At 38.1% G+C, this 19829-nt stretch overlaps 2 protein-coding genes across 9 annotated transcripts in view; both read left to right on the top strand.

Annotated features, from left to right (window-relative positions):
• STOX2 (storkhead box 2) overlaps positions 1-12166 on the top strand; it is a 133368-nt gene extending 121202 nt beyond the window's left edge. For 3 of the 8 annotated variants that reach the window (XR_014552141.1, XR_014552142.1, XR_014552143.1), the window contains exons 4-5: positions 4982-5356; positions 5880-10676. Coding sequence is in view for 3 of the 8 variants with exons in the window: in XM_083631072.1 (XP_083487198.1) it covers positions 4982-5177 (196 nt within the window). In the remaining 5 variants the exon portion in view is untranslated. Of the gene's footprint in view, positions 1-4981 lie in introns of all 8 variants that reach the window. The other 5 variants (XM_083631072.1, XM_083631073.1, XM_083631074.1 and 2 more) reach the window with 3 other exon arrangements.
• Positions 12167-17102: 4936 nt separating this feature from the next.
• Positions 17103-19829, top strand: part of LOC310770510 (uncharacterized protein) — a 56615-nt gene continuing 53888 nt past the window's right edge. The window contains exon 1 of the mRNA XM_083631430.1: positions 17103-19654. The gene's annotated coding sequence lies outside the window, so the exon portion shown is untranslated. The remainder of the gene's footprint in view (positions 19655-19829) is intronic.

The raw sequence follows: 19829 nt of genomic DNA, 5'->3' as shown, positions 1-19829 counted from the left end.
ACAGATACTCAAACATGGTGCAGCTGTGTGGTGAAATTCTTGCCTATATGGATTATCTGCCTAGGTTTATACACTCGAGCATAGAAAGGATCCTATAGGATTGCAGAGTCAAGTCATTCTTTGTTTTATTGCAATGAATAGTGAACCCTACCAGTCTCTGCACACTTCTGGTAATGATTGCAATAGTCTTTATATTATCAGTTATCCTGAAATGAAGACGAAAGTAGTGAGCAACCAGTGTTGGAAGGACAACTCATTGGGAAGAATGCCTGTGGAGCCCACGGTTGCTTCCTCTAGCAGTACTAGACTAGAATTGTGTCCTCTGAGGCCAGAGAGCAGGAGGAAAAGAGAGCATGATCTCAACAAGATCAGGTTCCTCCCACACTGTTTCTTAATCTAAGGCAAGAAGTTGTACAGATAGTCTGATCTGGTGATCAGACTGTAGGCTGTGACATTTTTCCTACGCAGAAATGATCTTCTGTCGGAAATTTGTCATGCATGAAATAGCACTGTTAGCTTGATCTTGGTGCTCTTTGGCTCTGGAAAGAGAGCTTGCTTTCCTCACAGCTGCTTCTTGCTGTTAACTCAGGGAGCCTGTGCCTAGAAGGTTCAATTCCTGTGCCGGAGGCTCTAATTACGGGTTTCTCTGAGCTTCTGTAGACCTTGCTGTTGTCTTTGTTTTCTGGTCAGCTCCCACAGAGCTCTGTTGTTGTTTCTCAAATTGGCCTATTTTCTACTGGGTTTGTAGCTCTTGGAGACCAGACAAAGACGAGGATGGTATTATTGCACGTGTTTTGTTAAAAGTAAATTGCTTCTATCAAACTACCTGCATCTTATACTGTTGCACGAGGCCTGAGGAAAAGAAGTAAAGCTTTCTGTGTGGTGATGGCTGCCTTTTCCAGGGTGTGTGTGGAGGTGCAATTTTATTTGACTATTTCAACCAAGGCTTTTAAAAAAAATATGTCAGTTTTATGGACATGCTATTCATATCATTATGAATGTAAGAGGCAGGCTTTTGTTTCTATCCTGCAGGTTCTGTAATCTAATCTCTCTGCCTCTGTAGCTCAGAGGGAGAGCATTTGCCTTGCAGGCAGAAGATCTTAGGTTCAGTCCTTGGCATCTCCAGCTTGAGCTGGGAGCATCTCCTGTCTGAAACCCTGGATAGCCACTGCTAGTCAGTGTCAGCAAAACTGTCACAGATGGTTCAGTATTCCAACTCAATAACAGGCAGCTTCCTGTATCGCTTCTCTCATAGACAGAACCTTTTTCATCCCTTCTTTTTATTTTATTTATTCTTCACTGGCTCAGGGAACAATTTAGTGAGTGTTTTCCAAATCTCCGTGCATTACTACCCTGCAAAATGCCACTCGACAGGATTTTCAAAGTAACGGTTGGGGTGGATTTCTTTGCACTTTTCCTCTGTATGTGTGGGACAGGGGTTTTAGTCTGATAATGACTAAGGTTCTCTTCATATTATTTTCCGTGGATTAGACAGAGTGCATTCCTTGCTCTTAAGTATAATCCATAATTTACTGTAACAACAAAATCAGCAAACTATGGTTAGTAAGTGCCCTCAAAACCAGGATTGGAAACCATGGCTTGAAGTGGATTTCTGATGCTGGATTGGAGAACAGGTCTATCTTGCCAGTTCACAAGTCACACAGCTAAGCAGGTAACTGAAAGAGAAGCCTCAGAGGAAACAAACCAGGATTTGGAGAAACACCTGAATTGAGCCAGTTCAGATTAATACCTCTGGAAGAACTACATATATGTATGTGGATTTAAATTTCTTCTGCAGTTTCCTACATTTCCCTCCATATAGCACTGTAGTCAACTATCCATTTGTATAGTTTCATACACATTTTATGAGCAATTAGCACCAGCAATTAGCAAAAGTTACAATCTAATTTTGGTGCAGATGAAAACCAGAAAATACAGTGGTACCTCGGTTCTCGAGCGCCTTGGAAGCTGAACATATCTAAGGAGAAGATAGCAAATACCTTTAATTTAATTTGTAATATTAATGTATTGGGTTAAAAATATATATAACTTTTTTTACTTCCGTGAAGTTTGTGTTTGAGAAATTTTATATGAAAATTGTTAAGGCCAATGGCAATAACAATAACATTGCTGCTGGTAATTAATAAAGTGCTCTATGTGCGGTTGGTTACCCTTGAAAAGTGTTCTGAAACTGCAACTGCTGCAAAATGCTGTAGCCAGGTTGCTGACAGGTGCTCGATATTTTGATTCTGTCATGCCAGTTTTGTGTGATCTGTACACTGTTTACTGGTGTGTTTCTGGCCCCAATTCAAGGTGCTGGTGTTGACCTTTTGGGCACTGATTACCTTGAGAACTGCCTTTTTCTGCACATTTCTTCCCGACATTGCCAGTCATTTATGCGAAGCCCTACTCTACATCCTTCAATCCCAGGAAGCAGGACTAGCAGTAAATACAATTTGGGCCTTTTCTCTCCTGTGCAACACATGTAGAATGCCAGCTTAGATGTGTTAGGTCCACACTATATTGTATTTGTGGCTGGTAAAAATATTAATTAATTTAAAAGATTGTTCTCTCTTTGCTGGTTTATCTTTGTCTTAATTTTAGTGGGATTTTAATTCTTGTTATTCTTTTTATTTATTTTTACATTACACTAGTATTTATTTTACTGGGGATTTTATATATTTTGTTCTTTGAGTTTATTTGGAAATTAAGTGAGGTATAATTTTTTTTTAGAGTTATACAATCAACAACTCTGTTCAGCAACATTTGGTGGTGATGGTGCTGTGAGCTCCTACCAATAGTCCATAATGCCATATCTCCCCTATATATTCAGTGAGAAGTGTGCCTTGGGTGTTCATTCTTACGGTTTTATTACCGATGTGATATTTCCACCATGATCACTCTCTAGTTGAAATGCCAATGCAGAATGATGGCATTTCAGGAATTGGCTGGCTATAACAGTCTATTTGTGGCAGAGCAATTGGGTTATCTGGGAAAGATTTACCATCGGCTGAACAATATGGCTTCATATGAGATATTAATGGCCTAAATATGAACTTGGAATTGAGGTAGGAATTGATTAGTTTGATTATTTAATTTCTATGCTGCTTAATGTACTAAAAATATCTCTTAGGTGGCATGCAGAAAACTGAAGCAACAACAGACAACTTAAAATATTTCAAAAATACACAGCTACGTACAAAAATGTTACATTAATGCAAATATATACATACAGTGGAACCTTGGTTCTCGAACTTAATCCAATCCGGAAGTCCATTTGACTCCTGAAATGTTCGGAAATCAAGACACGGCTTCCGATTGGCACAGGCGCCCTGGAAACAATAGCCGACAGCTGCATTGGACGCTCGGCTTCTGAAAAACATTCGGAAAACGGAACGCTCGCTTCCGGGATTTCAGCATTCGGGAGCCGATTTCTTTGTCATCTAAGCCATTTGGGAACCAAGGTTCCACTGTATATAAATCAATATCAGTTCATTTGCCTTTTAACTCACCCTTCCTCTCAGCGTCTGGGTTCTCACCCAGGGTCTAAACAAACACTCAATTCACCCACAACAAGAAGAGCTCATGGAAATAGCACCCTAATCTTTCACTCTAGACTTGCTTTTTATGGGCAGGCCCAAGGCCCACTTCCTCAGGCTGCACACAGCGGTGTCCCATTGAGCTGCACTCTCTACACCAATTTCTAGGTACAGCAGATTTGTTGTTTCACACTATGAAAAATAAAAGAGCCACTGCTATTCTTAACATAAACATGAATGATACTTAACTATAACGGACAAAAGTGAATGTTGCTTTACACAGAAGGAAAAAAGGGAGGGTAACAGAAGGGAAAAGTAAAGAAATTCAGAAGCAAACTTATTACAATTGTCTTGTAGGTTCATGCATGCACATCATTTTTCTTTGCCCCCGCCCTGGGAGTGCCAAGCATCACTTGCTGTACCTGTAGTTACTACCTGCCGTCTACTACGGACGATGTTTTTGATATACAAAGGAATATTGGTAACATGCCTAGGCATATTACCAATATTTTAGGCAAGGGTAAGGTCAGTCTTTTGTCATGGTTGCATGATAAAATTATGGAAAAGGTGTCATGCTGACAGCATGATATATATTAGAAATTATTTTTAAAGGCTTTTCAGATTTATCCTGAAATGTTCTGTATGCTACATAAGGAGCAGTAAGTGCCTGTGCTCAGTGGAGCCTGTGATACAGCAGTAATTCTTATATCTTAGTTCAGTCATGCAGCCACACGTCTGGTCCAGGGCAACCCTGTTCTTGAGTGCACCAGTCTGGAATGGAAAGGTGCTACATTTCACCTGCAATAGGGATATATTGTTTGCTTCACTTGAACAACAATTGACAATATCTGCACCTTGACATGGGCTCAGTATTAAGGACTTATTAAATCTTGCGTAAAGTATTGAAATTATTAATTATAACATATACTAATATTCAGTGTTGAAGAATTTTGATCATGAGTTCAGAGTTCATAACATGGCTTGGCTTAGCACATCACAAGAGTTAAAAAGACAGAGGATGCGAAAAGCAACTGTGAGCTCTTCTCCAGGAGTCTGCATGTTTACACAGCTCTGATAAGCTATAATTTGACTTTCTGTGATGTGGAAACATCTGAACCCAGAATTTTGGTTTGTCAGTCAACAACAAACTTGGCTGGAGTCTGGCTAGAGATCCTGGTTTTTTTAAGAAGGAAACAAACCATAATCGGACATCACACTAAGCTGTTCTTTTTTACCCACTGATGTCAAGGCAAGAGAGAAGTAGGAGTGATTGGGCTTGTGCACAGTATGGTTTATTAAACTAGGGTCCTTGGCTTACTGTTAAAATGCAAAAGTAGGAATTTCTTTATATAACCTTCTGTGTTACCTTTTCTTGCAGGCAAGTAGACGGATATATGTACAACTGTTATATGTGTGTTTGTTTCCCCCCCTTCTCTCTCTAGTACTCGTGAGAGCTTAGCTTCCAACACGTCAAGCATTGTTGAAAGCAACAGGCGCCAGAACCCAGCTCTCAGTCCTGCACATGGTGGTGCAGGTCCAGTGTTCAGCTTCCGCGCAACTGCTGACCCGCCAACAAGCGAAACTGAAAAACTGCAGAAACCTGCTAATTGCCTGCAAGCTTCTGTTACAAGTGTTTGATAGTGCTTCTGCCTCAGATCTTCTGTCTCATCCTATACAGCAAAGTTTACGACGCTGGGACTGATGTTTACGTCTTTTGGAGGGGGGAAAAACCAGGCATCTCAACCGCACAGTTCTTGTGTCTACCTAAACTGTGTTGCTACATAGGCTAGGGACAACAAAGAAATCTTTATTTCAAGGTATTGCTTTTCACATTTTGCGGCTCTGTAGCAAGAGAATAGCAGTAGGGATAATATGTACACTTTTGCTTCACTTAATCGTAACTGAGCACATATATGAAAGTCTAGACACTGTAAGTGTAATCTGCATTTTCAATGTCATGCAGTTGCCAACTTCATTTTAAAATGCCACAGATATGTGATGCCCCCTACCACTGGTTAAACTATTTGCCACAGAGATGGTTCTTTTCCTTTATAAACTGAGCCTTTGTTGAAAGTAAACAGCTAAGGGTCACCTTGAGGGAAAACAATGCGAAATGAGTCTAGGAAAGACCTCAGCTCTACCTGTGAATTATTTATACATCTGTCATTTTCACTGTGAGTCTTCATGACATGATCTTGCAAGAATCCATAGCAAAAGTAAGTCAAAAGAGGTCGTGTTTTTGGGAAGAGGTGGGGAATAATGGAGATGTTATCTATTTTTACTTTGATTTTTTTAAAGTATGAGATGTTTCCCTAAAACTTATTTCTTAATTTCCCCTAGTTGAAAGCAGGGATATAAGACTTTGAATTGAAGGTGAGGAAGGAGAAACCTAACTTTGATTGAGGCACCTCACTAAGTGATAGAAGAGGTAACAGGTGTTTTTTGTTTTTAAAAATATAAAAGGCAAGTAAAGTGATCACTTTTTTAATGTGTCACTCCAGTTGTTACCCCAAATTATTAATATTATTATTATTATTATCAAAGTAATTTGGAAGAAGAAGAAGAAGAAGAAGAAGAAGAAGAAGAAGAAGAAGAAGAAGAAAGTTCTTTGTGATACAAATGATGAATTATGGCCTGAAGGGTTGATTTCTTTCTATGGAAGGACATATTATATTTTTATTTTATGTAGCTTTTAGAGTGCCTAAATTAGGCTATTGAAACTAGCATACACTGTAGAGAAAAGATTTAGAGACTAATAAACTTCAGGCCTTTTATTGAATTACATTTCTTTGTGAGTAAACATTGTATGGAAATACTTAGTTTAAAAATAATCATGAGTTTTAAATGTGTCCAGGTGGATCGCTGATGAAGAGAGAGATTATTTGTTTGATCTGAGAAAATGAGATATTCACTGATGTACTCAAAAGCTTGCTAAGTTTTTCATCAACAAAGGTTAGTTCAATAAAAGACATCGTGTTACCTCTTTTGTGAGTCTCACAAAGTTGATAGCAGAAGTTCTGTATCCACAGGTTTATTATATCTAATGTGTATGTCCTGAAATTGCTAATCCAAAGTAATCTATTTTTTAAGAAAAGTATTCTAGATTAATGTTTAGAGAGACCTGCAATTTCAAGAGTAAACTTGAAAAGCATAAAGGGCCAAATTCTGCTGTCTGTTATTTATGCAACCCAGTACTGCATAAATTTTGTTTTCAAACAATCATAATGGTGGTACAAGTAGAATAATAAAATACAATAAGAAAGATCAGAAGCAGTGTAAATTGTTGTATGGATTAACATTTACACTTATCTGTCTTTTGTTGATACCCAGGTGATATAACCAAGCATACCATTAAAGACGGTATTTTCATCAGGTACTGGTGATGATTTGTATAACCTGTTCAAGCTTCACTTGTGTTCTGTGTTGTCTTCTGAAAGTGCACTCTTACCTTAAACAGTTTTAAACAGCTTTCAGGTGCTTATTAAATAGCTTTACAAACACTGGGCACAATTGGTTTCAGTTTACACCAGGGTAAATCAGTCCATTGCAAATCCAGGGCACCCTGGTACATATGCAGGGACTCAGATGTGTGTTTACTATTGAACAAACTGGAGCTCTTCCTTTAACTTTAGTGTTAGGAAATGCTCCATACATGAAATCCCATTGTGCACACTGAGCCTTCTGGGTCCTGTGAAGCTTTGAATTGTAGCCCTGCTATCTGGAACAACCAGTGAAGGATCAGGCCTAGATACTTGCTTTATTATCATGTATACATTCTATTTGCTACAAGTAGTGAGTTGGCTCAGTGCATATAATGGAGATTATTATGGTGCTTGGTTGGTTAGTTGCTTGGCCTCCTGCCTTATAAATACCTATGAAGCTATGGTATAATAACCTAGAAATGCATTGCCTGACAAATCTCATTCCTTACATAGGTAACTCTGGGAATATTTAATACATGCAGATTCCAGAGTTATTAGGTTTTGGGCAGGAAATTGCTATAACACTATACAGTAGCAATGTGTGGGGTGGTTTTTTGGAGATATGCTCTGATATTTATAGTATGCATCAGTTCACTACAATTGCTGGAATGATATCAGAATTCATAACTGAAAGTAAAAATTAAAATGTATAAAAATGTGAATGAGGAAGATATTACCATGTATGGGAAATATGCTTCCATTAGTTAAGATTATTGAAATGGATACATTAAGCAGTTATACAAAAGACATCATTCCAGTGCTTTAACAATAAATTCTCCCTTGGTTGACATTTAAAGGTCCCCAAAGACGAGCTTTTAAAAGGTCCTGTTAATATTGGCATGGCTATTGGCCAATAATATGTTTGTGGCATTTTATTAGCGTTAATGTGACTCTCGGAACATGTTATATAAATGAAACTTACATAAAGAAACATTCTTAATGTGCATTCTTTTCAAAAAGAAATATAAAGAAAGTCCAATTTGAGATTATAGACATATACTCACAGGAGTGGAGCTTGAGTGTTTTTGTCACTGTTATCCTGTGATGAAATCATGATGACCTTATATTGCATGGTTGATCATCTATCATCCTTCTAATGTATCAACTTAAAGGTTTACAGAACCAGAATGCGTTGAATCTCTATGTTGTGTTCAACTTTAAAGGGTCAACACAAATCTGTCGGCATTTTGCACACTTGATATGTATTATTATAATACAACATGTTACTTTTATGGTAAAATTCTTTTTTACACATATAACTACCTCCATGAATTTGATGAAATGCAGCAACATGTCTTTTTTTTTAAAGGGTATTGTTAAGAGTGACGTTTAAAACTTTATGAAGAAATAGGCCATGACGTTCTCTTGTGTGTCGGTGCTTGCATATGAAGTCATTTTTCATTGCCATGATTTCCTGTTACTGTATTCAATTGGCTTTTGGCTTTAGTAGTACGAGATTTTATACAAGGGTCATAGAATCTTTTAGATAAACAAAGGGGGGGGGCTCAAATTTGTCCTTTGTCTTTCCATTTCTGCTGAAGTTTCTACCTGGTAGAAAGTCTAGTGTTGCTTGTACTTTAGAAGCCTGTTAAATATATACAGTATATGGAATATGATTGGCAGTTTGGGGCTTAGCAGAAGACACACCGGGTATTTTACTGCCTCCATTTAAACTCTTTGGGCCCTATTCTGCCTTCATTTATGGCAACATATCATGCCAGAGTTTAGCTTAAATCTTTGCATTATCTGCCTCCCAAGTGGGCCACTGGCGTAATACGCTCTCAGTTTTCTCAATCATGCGCATCTTGGGGGTTGAATACTATAGAGCCCAATATTTTTCACAATGAGATAAATAGTCTGAGATCCTGATATTAGTGTTAATAATAACAGAACCACCAAATAAGCCGTAGGAGTGTTTTTCCTTTAAACATACAGTAAAAAGAGCGAGGAACAGTTAAGAAAGTATCTTCAGAAGCATCCTTTGCGAGGGTGGAGGTGACAAAAATAAGTGCATTGAATGACAGCTGCCCTTCAAGGCTATGATTTCTCTATAAATGTGCTAGGTATATTTTTAGGGTGTTGTTCAGCTAAATCCATGCCATTATCACTCACACAGAAATACAAAACAAGATTGGAGGAGCATATTGTTAGAACCTTTTAACTAGTTAAAATAATACTGGCTTTATTGTAGTCAGGGCTGTGAATGTTCTGTACCTGAAAAAAACAACACCCAATTCAACAGCAAAGTAATCCAGATTCTGTACCAAGAAGAGCCATCTCCTGAGAAATAAATATGTTTTCCCTGCATCAGCTACCTATAGAAGAAGGAGAGGGAGGGAAACACACATAGGATTGAAGCCACAAACATCCCAACCACTGGTAGTCGTGTGCAGAGCCATTCTAAAAAAATTTATATTTCCCCTTGTGTATTTTTGAGCCTCTGTTTGTAGAGATTCGTGGGATGCTGACTCTCATGCAGGACCCAGATTCCAGTCCACACATGTGTGATACTGTCATGGACACACAGAATAAATATAGTCCTGATTGTAATAGGCAGATTAGCATAAATAGCTGTGTGGTTTAAAAGCATTCTTGCCTTCAGTAAATCACCAGCCATATTTGTCAATTGGAAGAAGTAGCAATTATTTCCCTCACCGCTTTCCGGGGGGGGGGGTGAGTTTTGTTATAAAGAGCAGTTCATAAAAGATTGGCAATGCACTGCTACTGTACTTTTTCCTGAAAATCTCAAGCATTTTGCAAACTTAACTAGTAGAAATAAACTCCACTGCAGTCAAATGACTTGTTTCCAAGTCAATGTAGCCAGGTTCCAAACCCTCTCAAATACAGGGTTTCCCTCATTCTACTTGTTTGACTGCCTAGTAACAATGAACATTTGTTTAATATTTAAAATAAGTTCAGCGTTAACATTACAAAGTTAGTTTTTAAGCTGTCTAAGAAAAGAAACCGTTTTGGAGCCTTGAAGTGGCCCTTACTACAGTCCCAAAATATTTTAACTTCCAGCAACATAGCCATTCTCACTAGTGAAAAAGAACTAAAATTACTACACACGAGAGAAATACTATAATACTTATTTTGAACAAGCCTTTTCCAAATGTGAAATCGCTGAGTTCAGTAAATTAGAGATTGCTGTAGTTTATCTTCCTCTCTGCTCCTCCATAGAATATTTCCAACTAATTTCATTAACTTAAATAAATCACTTTTAAGTTCTAATCCTACAGATAATCATCCCAATCTAGTTCATTTGATTTATACCCCTCTGCTTCCAAAATGTAATACTCCTCTTTACCCATTAGACAATCAAGGCATACTTTCCGTTGCCTAACAGGTGACCATCGCAGCATCACTTTGAGAGACAGCACACACAGAAACCAGTAGCTAAGTGCAGGTTTGTCCTCTCTTGCAGCTGTCTTTTGAGCTTTCTCTGCTGGGTTTGGGCAATGGGATGAAATAAAAGTATAATGAGATGTCACAGCCATGCTAGTCTTTTGCAGCATAAGTGAAGAGTGTTCTGGTACCTTAAAAACTAATAAATGTATTGTGGCATCAGCTTTCGTGGCCCACATTCCACTTCATGCACATTCCACAGAGCAGCTGTTAGTCTTTAAGGAGCCACAACACTGTTTTTTTCATTCTAGTTCCACCTTCGCTTTCATTCATGTGAAATTACTAGAAAATACTTAAGCCTCTGTGTTTTAAATTCGTTTCAATATTTCAGTTTTAAGAACATGTCGTGAAAATGGTCCCAGCCCAGCCCAACGGGGTGTGTGCATAGAGGTGTTTTGTGACTTGTATTCACAAAATATAGCATGAGAGGGATTGATTATCTCTTAAACTAAATATGTTGTACAGCAGGCCTGTCGCTCACAATATTACAGTCTGCCTTGGATCTGCAAGGACATGGGGCTCAAATCTAAAGTGCCTGATAGGCTCAATACATGACTGCTGGTCCATCATTGTTCTGTTGGGGGTGAGTTAGATGGCTTGTTATATAGTATGGCCACAGCCTAAGTGGGACTATGATGGAAGCATTTGTAAGTATCCCATAGTTCGTAGAAAATACGGTGACAGTTCCAGCATCATATGACTGAGAGGCAGAGGCCGTGTTAACCACTTTAGAAAAGTTTAAAATAACAGTAGCCTATGCAGCATATACAGTTAGTGGACAAGAATAGTTAATGATAAGAGAGAAGTTGTTTTGGTCCACCTAACAGTGGCAGAAGCAAAGTACTTCTGTTGGGAGATGGTTCCCAGGTCACAGTTTATCATAGAGCCATTGTGTATCATATTCTGCAACTGCCAGACTCCTATCATGCCAAGTATATGATGCACAAACACAAACTCACCAGAGTGCCTCCACTTTGAGTTGTTCTGCATCATAAAAGTACCCTAAGAAACATTAAGCAAACTGTTCTTTTCTCATTGACAAACTCTCTCACACACACCCCTTGATGCTATTCCATAATGATTCACAACAATACTGTGATTAGAGGTTATAGACAGTTTAAAATACATCAGACACCCACCTGTGAGCATGAAAGATAGGGCCCGTTGAATAATTGGCACAGATGTTAACTTCTGTATGAACAGGAGACTTAGATTTAAAGGGATCATAATTCTGCAGGTAACCTGTGAGTGACTGAATGTGGTTGTTGCTTTAGGTTTAAATGAGTTAATAAATGCAAGTGGGACTTACTGTATGCTAGAAGGGAGTTTTGCAACCAAGACTGCCTTGTATAAATGTGTTTGCACTGAAAAAAAAATTAAAATTACTTGGTCTCTGGTTGCTGTAAAGGTCATCCGAACTGGATGTTCTGTTTATATTGTATAGTATTTCATATGAAATAATACAGTTCATGAAATGTCTTCCCTTAACGTTACTGATTTATAACAGCACATTTGTGACATGGTTTTTATTGTGTCAGTGTACCATATTGTAAATGATGATAACTTGTCATGCTTAGTATAATAACTTAAAAGAAAAAAAAGGACAGGGATTTTTGTAAGTCTATATTTGAAAGTCCCTCCATATGGTAATATTGTGTTCATGTTGTTTATGTAGTGTTGTGTGAAATATCCATTTTGGATTGTGTTACTTTTTAAAATATTAAATAACATTTGGTTATATGTTACGTTTTCAAGTCTTTTTTATTTTATTTTGCAAATGCCACTGATGTGAGGAAAACGTGTATGCTAGTTGCGTTTTGTGTTTTCAGTCCATTTTATCATGTTCATGTTATACTTTTTCTGTGTTAGAAACTAAAATGATTTTTGAGCATATGAAGCTGCCTTATAACATCCAATCACTGAGCCATCCAAACATCCACAAGTATGCTGGGGGATAGTTGAGGCTTGTGGGGGAAGATCACCTCCGTAGAGTTTTGTTTTTACTTCTGCAAACCTTGGTGTCCCGTCCCCCCCACCATGATGATACCTCACTTTTGTTTCTTCTTGGACCCATTTTGACTCCCATGTAGCTAGTACTCATCAACAGAGTTCATCATTAGAAGGAGTGATCAGTTAAATTTTGCTTACTACCACACACCCTGAGAAGGCTAATAGAATCATAGAGCTGGATTATACCTCAAAGGTCAGTTAGTCCAATCTCCTGCTGAGGAAAGAAATAAAACATTCGTAATAGTTCGTAATTATTACGAATTATTCGTAATAATTCGTAATTTAGCCTCTGCTGAGATACATATATTCAGTGAATTTCCTTCGGGGAGGGGGAGGGATACAAATAAATATTTTGAAAATGTTTGGTTTAAGAGAAGAGGTAAATTTACGAATGAACTTGTGCACAAGAAGCTTGGAAATTGGTTATAGGCTTAACTAATAACCCGTACACAAATGTTGTTTATTTATATCTTGTCTTTAAAGATGCAAATTCTAACCAAGGTGGCTTACAAGTAAAATGAAAACAACAATAATAAATTCACAAGACAGTATTGTTGCATACATCAGGACTGTTCCCACATGGAAGTTGATGACGTGAAATTGGGTACCTTGAACTGACTCTGAGGGTTTTTGTTTTTGTTTATATATTCTGCAGTCACACGTATTATGCTTGATTCCAACTTGGCCTCCATAACCCCACAGTTTCCCTAGGCCTTCTAACCCATATCCTATATGGGCTGAGGAAACATTGAAATTTGGGTCAATGCTCTGTAATAGGGCATGTGCTTTTTATATTTTGAAATCTTAATTTGATAACAAACCTCTATCATAGCTTATCTTAAGCTGCAGAGCACATCATCTGGGATGGATGTAAAAAAGATTTGAAATTACTGTTATTCTAGAATACCGACTGAGAGTTTAAGCTCAATGATGTGTTTGTTTGTTTTTCTACCTCCCTTGGGAGATATTCTGTTCCCTTTTTATTTTGTGTTGACTTCTTAACAGGCTGCTTCCAGTAATGAAAAAATATTGGACTGGGATGGAATGTGATCCACTCAGCACATCTGGCAGCTGATGCTGTCATTCATTTGAACCCAGTCTTTGTCAGTAAGTAAAATCTAGCAATGTGCTTGGATGGATGGATGGATGGATGGATGACTTAGTATCGAATTGGACCCTACTGTTGTAGGTACTGGGTGCACTTGACACAACTTTCTATATTTACAGGAATTAACCTTTGTGACCTATAACTTTAGAACAAAAACAGTGACACTCTTTTCACTGTGTACAGACACCATTTTGTGATGGACACTCTGTTTATCTTCAGAGATTTGCAGGTAAGGAATCCCTTTCCCTCAAGTATGTGGTATCTTTATGAAACTACAAAATATCAAAAAACAAACATCCTGTTTGTCATTAATAACAACACATTTTAGCTTTGGGTTTTATAAAATATCATTACAGAGCACAATGTTTTCCCGAACTTGTTTATTTCCCTTATGGGTGACTTATCTCGTTAGCTTTAGTTGAGTCATGTATTTTTTCCTCTCATATTTCATGCCATGAAGATGTGGCTTCTGTTAAATCACTTCATTGAGTTATTCTAGCTCTGTGTTGCCCAAACACTTTATCTATTCAATGAGAGACAACTAATAATACCCTTGTCAGCGCAAGGTTTGTTATGACTCCTTTTGTAAACTGTGGGGTCCCATATGGATGTAGGAGCCATTTTGGAGAGCTACCACCATGCAGCTCTTAGGGCTGCCCTTCTACCTACCTCTACTAACTGCCACCACACAGAACAGTCTTGCCCTGAGGGAAACAGGAAAGAAGTAGATAAGCACCTTCAAAACAAAATCAGTTGCCTTTTTTGTTTGATTGATGCTTACTGTTTTTTATAATTTTATGTAAACTGCTTTGTGAGGTGGACCTGAAAAGTGCTTTAAGGGAGGAGAAAAGCAGGGAGGTGCAAAAGGAACCTCAGCAGTATGAAGAAAAATTATGGTTTTAGCTACATTGGTAAAATTAGGTGGGAAATGATCTCACCTCAAAAGTTGCAATGAGGGAAGCTGAAGAGAATGCATTCAAAGTGAGCATTTCGTTCACCTCCATTTGAATCTGGGTAGCAGGAGGACAGTTGAGAGTAACAGAAAAACGGGGGGGGGGGCTTACCTAAAACAGACTGAATTGCATTGGACGGAAGGGAACATGTTCCAAAGGGATACACAGCAGACAATGGTCCATAAAAGAACAAAAAAGCTATGTTAAAAGAGCAACAGTTTAAAGTTTGAATAAATGTGGGAACTTAACCAAGAAGGGATGACAGATGTGTGTGTAAGAAAAGGAAGAGCTAGTAATTTAGAAAGTTAAAAGAATAAACTCGGTGAAAGAACACATTCTGCAGTTCCATAGTTCTGTGTATTGAAAGTATGTTCACATATTTCCTTCACAAAGGCCCTCCCACATTTCCAATAACATTTGAGTGCCATATGTATACTCATACATGCGTATACCCTCTGCATACTCATGTTTATACCAGGTCCAGTAAACATTATGCATCCATTTCTTCTTAACAGTGAATAGATGCCTTAGTTGAGCCTAGACATGTAGGCCCCATTTTCACATTCAAGAGGAGATTGCTTAAGCCCAAGGCTCACTCATATGCTCTGCAATTTGTGCAGCCTAACATGTTGAGGCAATGTGTGAACCAGCCCCAAATCCATCTCAATATGTATTAAATATAAAGAATTGGAAGACATAACTTGGATGAGTGATGTTATCACTGGCTTCACTCCATTGCTCTTAATGCCTCGTTTCCAAACTTCGAATAGTCTGGCTTTCCCCCTTCATGTATAATCACTACTTTCCAACCAAGTTGAAACTCCCACCCCCACCCCCTGTTTTAAGTATGCCTGGTTTTCTGCATGTTAGAAAGTAAATTATGCTTCCGCTTGCCCTTGACTAAATATTACCATGGTTGATACTCTTGGTTCTTCATACTGATGCCCAAAATTCCATAGGAAGTCTGAAAATGACTTGATTTAAATTTTGCTTTTATGTCCTTCTTGTTCAGGGAGCTAATATAATATCCTGGATATGAAAGTGTGTGTCTCTAGTTCAGGCTTCCTCAACCTCAGCCCTCCAGATGTTTTGAGACTACAATTCCCATCATCCCTGACCACTGGTCCTGCTTGCTAGGGATTATGGGAGTTGTAGGCCAAAAACACCTGGAGAGCCGAGGTTGAGGAAGCCTGCTCTAGTTCCTTAAAAATAAACTGCTGAAACCAGACAGTGGTCATTCTTGAACTGTTATAAGCAGCCAGTCAGAGTCCGCTTCCCTGTTACATCTCATATTGGCAGTCTCTTCATGTTGTTATCCTCTCCCCCTTTCTAAAAGCATGTTGGTGCCATTAGAATAATAACTACAGTACTTTAGAGTATTGCTTTTCAGACAGCTTTTATCAAAGAGAAAAACCTTTCTTTGTGTGTTAACTTTAAATGTATTTGAATTTTAAATATAGAAGGGTAGGCCTAAGTAAGGCCAGAAGAGGGAGCTCTGAGGTAAAAAAAAAGGGAAGTAGAGCTATATAATAAGCAAGGAAATTCTCATCTTGTCTCTGAGCACTAGCCTGACATACATACTTACATATATGTAAGCAATATATTGTTGTTGTTTTCAGGACCTAATTCAGTTTTCATTACCAAAAGCAGGGTGCCCTCAAGCATCCCCCTTGTGTTTACCAATGCTCCCCCCCTCCTGTTTTTTAATTTTTAAATAAGGTGGGGTTTGAAGGTTTCTTCTGATTCTTTGATGGGGAGGAGAGTTACACACACAAAACCTACCATTCAGCGTTATTGTGAGGGGGAAGTGGATAACAATGTTCACTGCCCTGTTTTTTACAATTGGGGATGTGCAGATATACTTTTAGAATTTGATTCTCTATAAAATGAGCACAGTGTCTACGATTCTATTTAAAACAGAGCAAAGCCTTTACCGCTACCCCAACCCCCCGCTGCTGCACACAAGAATTTTCAACTTGTTCATTTCATACAGCTGTAGAGCTCATCCATGCCATGGAAAGGAAATGGCAAAAGATTCAAAATTTAATTGTACTGTAAAGACTTAGGTTAACTTAAGTTATTTCTCATTTTCCACCTTTATGTCCTTGTTTGACAAAACAAAAAACAAACAAAAAACAACCACAGCTATCATTCATTAAGCTGATGAATAATCAGAATAACCCTCCAACACTGTTGACAATTTATTTTCTATTAAGTAGGGTAGCCAACCAGAAAGAAAGAAAAAAACCAGAGGGGGGGGGGAGGGAATCAGCATTTGATCTCTGGGCAAGGTGCCAGAATTATTTGTGTAGATGCTGCAGATATTGGCAGATTGCCTCCAAAAAATAGAAGAAAAGTTGCAGAGGGATCTTTACATTAGTGTGCATGCTTCACCTACACGCATACTAAGCTAGATGAACAGAGAAACACAGTAGCATGGAAGTGACAATTGCTCTGACACCCACTTTTCTGGATATGCTCAGACAAGCTAAGCCTACCATAACTGCCAACGCCAGAATTAACAGACAGCTGTTGCTACTCCTTCTACCTCCTTGTAGAGTGCTCTGAAATTTGCCAGACTCTGCCTCTAAACGTGCCCTAAACTCTGGCTTCTGGCCGCACCCATGTACCAGAAAGTTTTAAATCAAAACTTGGTAACCAATTTTTAATATTTCTTGTAAACCACTTACAGGTTTTAAAACAATCAAGCAGTGTATAAATTATAAAGGGGAAGGAAAAACCCTACCACTGAGGGTCAAAGTAGAAGTGATGCTAAATGTATCTTTACACTTCAGATGCCTGATTTTTTAATAATTCAAATAGCAGCTCAGATATATTTTTTTTGGGGGGGGTCCTCATCATCATCATTATCATAGCAAGGAGGAAGAGTTTTTCCTCCCCTGCAGTGATTTGGATGAAAATCACTTCATTTTTCATGGGCGGACCTTCCTCTCCGCATTAGCCTAATGGAAGATTCCCTTCTGGTGCAAATAGTAGCTTCAGAGGAACGAATTTTATTTCATCAGGAGTGCAGCAGGGAAGGAAAGTGTTAAACCCCACACACCTGCTGTGATTATGATACTGGTATCTTTTTTATTTAAAAAATGTATGTTAAATGTTTTTCTTGGCCCAGAGAAGTGGGCCAAGCTGGTTGCCTTGATTTCACAATGAGACCAGGCTGTTAAGTGCTTCTTTATAAGCATATTGTATTTGCAATAATGTGTAATACTGTAGATATCAAGATCTTGCTGTTTTTTTTTATATTAGTCTATTGTTTACCAGTATTCCAAACATCACTCATTGTTTCTTTAAAACCTGCCCCCATTCCTATTGTATCTATATGTTAAAAACACACATCCATTTGTGCTATGTACACATTAGAATGCTGCACTGCAAATCTCTGACTTTAAAAAAAAAAGTATAACATCAATCAGTACAAAAGACACAAAAATACTGAGTGGTTCAATCAGTCCTCTTAAGGTCATTCAACATTAAGAATAGCTACTTCTCTGTTTCCATTATGAATGACTGATATCTTTGGGGTGCGTGTTAGTGAGGTATCATGCTGTATCTATTTGCACAACCCCCCACCCATTAAACTGGGAACATATTGAAAACTCTGTCCCACCACAATTACTGTGGAAGAAGCTCAGCATCAGTCAATAAAGGCACTTCTTTTTTATACAGATACAATAATGGTTCAGTTCAAAACTCTATCCCTTCTGGTGCAAACCAGGATAATTCAGCTGTTATGAATGGAGTGTTATGCTAAATTCGCATTGTATATATAGAAAACAAAAGGTGCCATTCTGTGCTCTCACTTACTTGGGTGTAAGCCCTGTTGAACTTAGAGGCTTTCTCCTGAGTAAACATATATAGGATGGCACAAATGTATTCAAGTTTGAAGAAGATGAAAGATGAAAGGCAAAGCAGACAAAAAAAAATGTTCACAAGAACACAAAGGACTTCTGTACTGTTTGCATACCCTAGTGCTTCCTGTTTGGGTATCTTCTTGAAAAATTGACTTGCAATTCAGTAATTTTTGTGATGGCTTTGAAATATTATTATTATTATTATTATTATTATTATTATTATTATTATTAGTGGTGAGGCATGGAGAGTGCTCCAAAGAATTCAAAGTGCCTGGTCTATTAATGAATGACACAGACTTTTAAACAATAGATGCTTGTTCCCCAGCTACTGCAAATGCTTAGAAAGAACTATATTGCCTTGTATACTCAATAGCTTGGTAACAAAAGACTGTTTTTCTTTTATTTATTTTTCCTTCGAATGGATTTGATGGTTCACTTGAACTTTAAAAAATTGCATAAAGGTTTACCAGTTACTGCAGAACTCTTCTGTCAGGGTTAATATCTGTGTCTATGTGACAGAGACATGCAGAGGCTCGTGCATAGTTGTAATCCTTGATACATCTTCTGTTTAAAGAAGCCAAAGCTATGAAGAATTTTGAATATTTAATCTTTGAAAATTTAATTTTACATAGAATTTTTCAAAAGTTGCTTTTAACATTCACACTGGTGTTTCAAGCTGTTAAGGGAATTTTTTCTCTTGCAATTATGGTGAGCGAATGCACTCTTATCTCTTTAAAAGAGAGGAAGGGCTTGGCATCTCTCCCTTTTCTAGACAGTAAAACCTCAATTATCTGAATGACCTTAATGCAAGGAAATGCTAATCACACATGGTTGCTCTGGCATTAGGTTAAGTTGGAAACACATTTTAAATTTGGTTACCTGACTTCCAAAGAATAGGGACTCTTTATTTTATTTCCCACTGGAAATATTTTAAAGAAAGCTAAAGCTAAATAAAATCATACCGATCTGCAGCATTAGCACAGAACAGGAATGAAGAAGTGACTTGTGGCATTTGTGAGGTAACTTCCATGCCCGGATAGAAAACTAGCACCTGGAACTTTTATCTGAAGCTGAGTGGCATTGCCATTAAGTTCTGGTAAAACCAAGGAGCCTTTGTCTGATCTAAATGTTTACCATTACAGTGCCAAATGCCAAAGTCTTCGGCTTAAAGCAGAAATGCAGGGAAGGCCATAGACAAGTAAAGCATCATTGGTTTCGGAACAAATGCTTGGTGCCTATGGAGAAGGGCTTATGGCTCAAGTGGTAGATCCCTGGATAATTTGAGGTACATCAGCAAAGCTTTCTTGTTCCTAGCTGATCAATAGTAACAAAAATTAAGCATTAAATGGGGTGGGGACCCAATGGGGAGGGTAGTAGTAAACCATGGATCTCTTTTGTGGAAGGACTCTAAGGTCAGTTAAGTTCTGGTCCTACGCTGAACTCAGAGTCTTTTGTACCAG

This window comes from Podarcis filfolensis (assembly GCF_964270895.1).
Source record: "Podarcis filfolensis genome assembly, chromosome: 9".
Taxonomy (NCBI): Eukaryota; Metazoa; Chordata; class Lepidosauria; order Squamata; family Lacertidae; genus Podarcis; species Podarcis filfolensis.
Note: the sequence above shows the minus strand (reverse complement) of the source record. Positions and strands in the feature narration are given on the sequence as shown.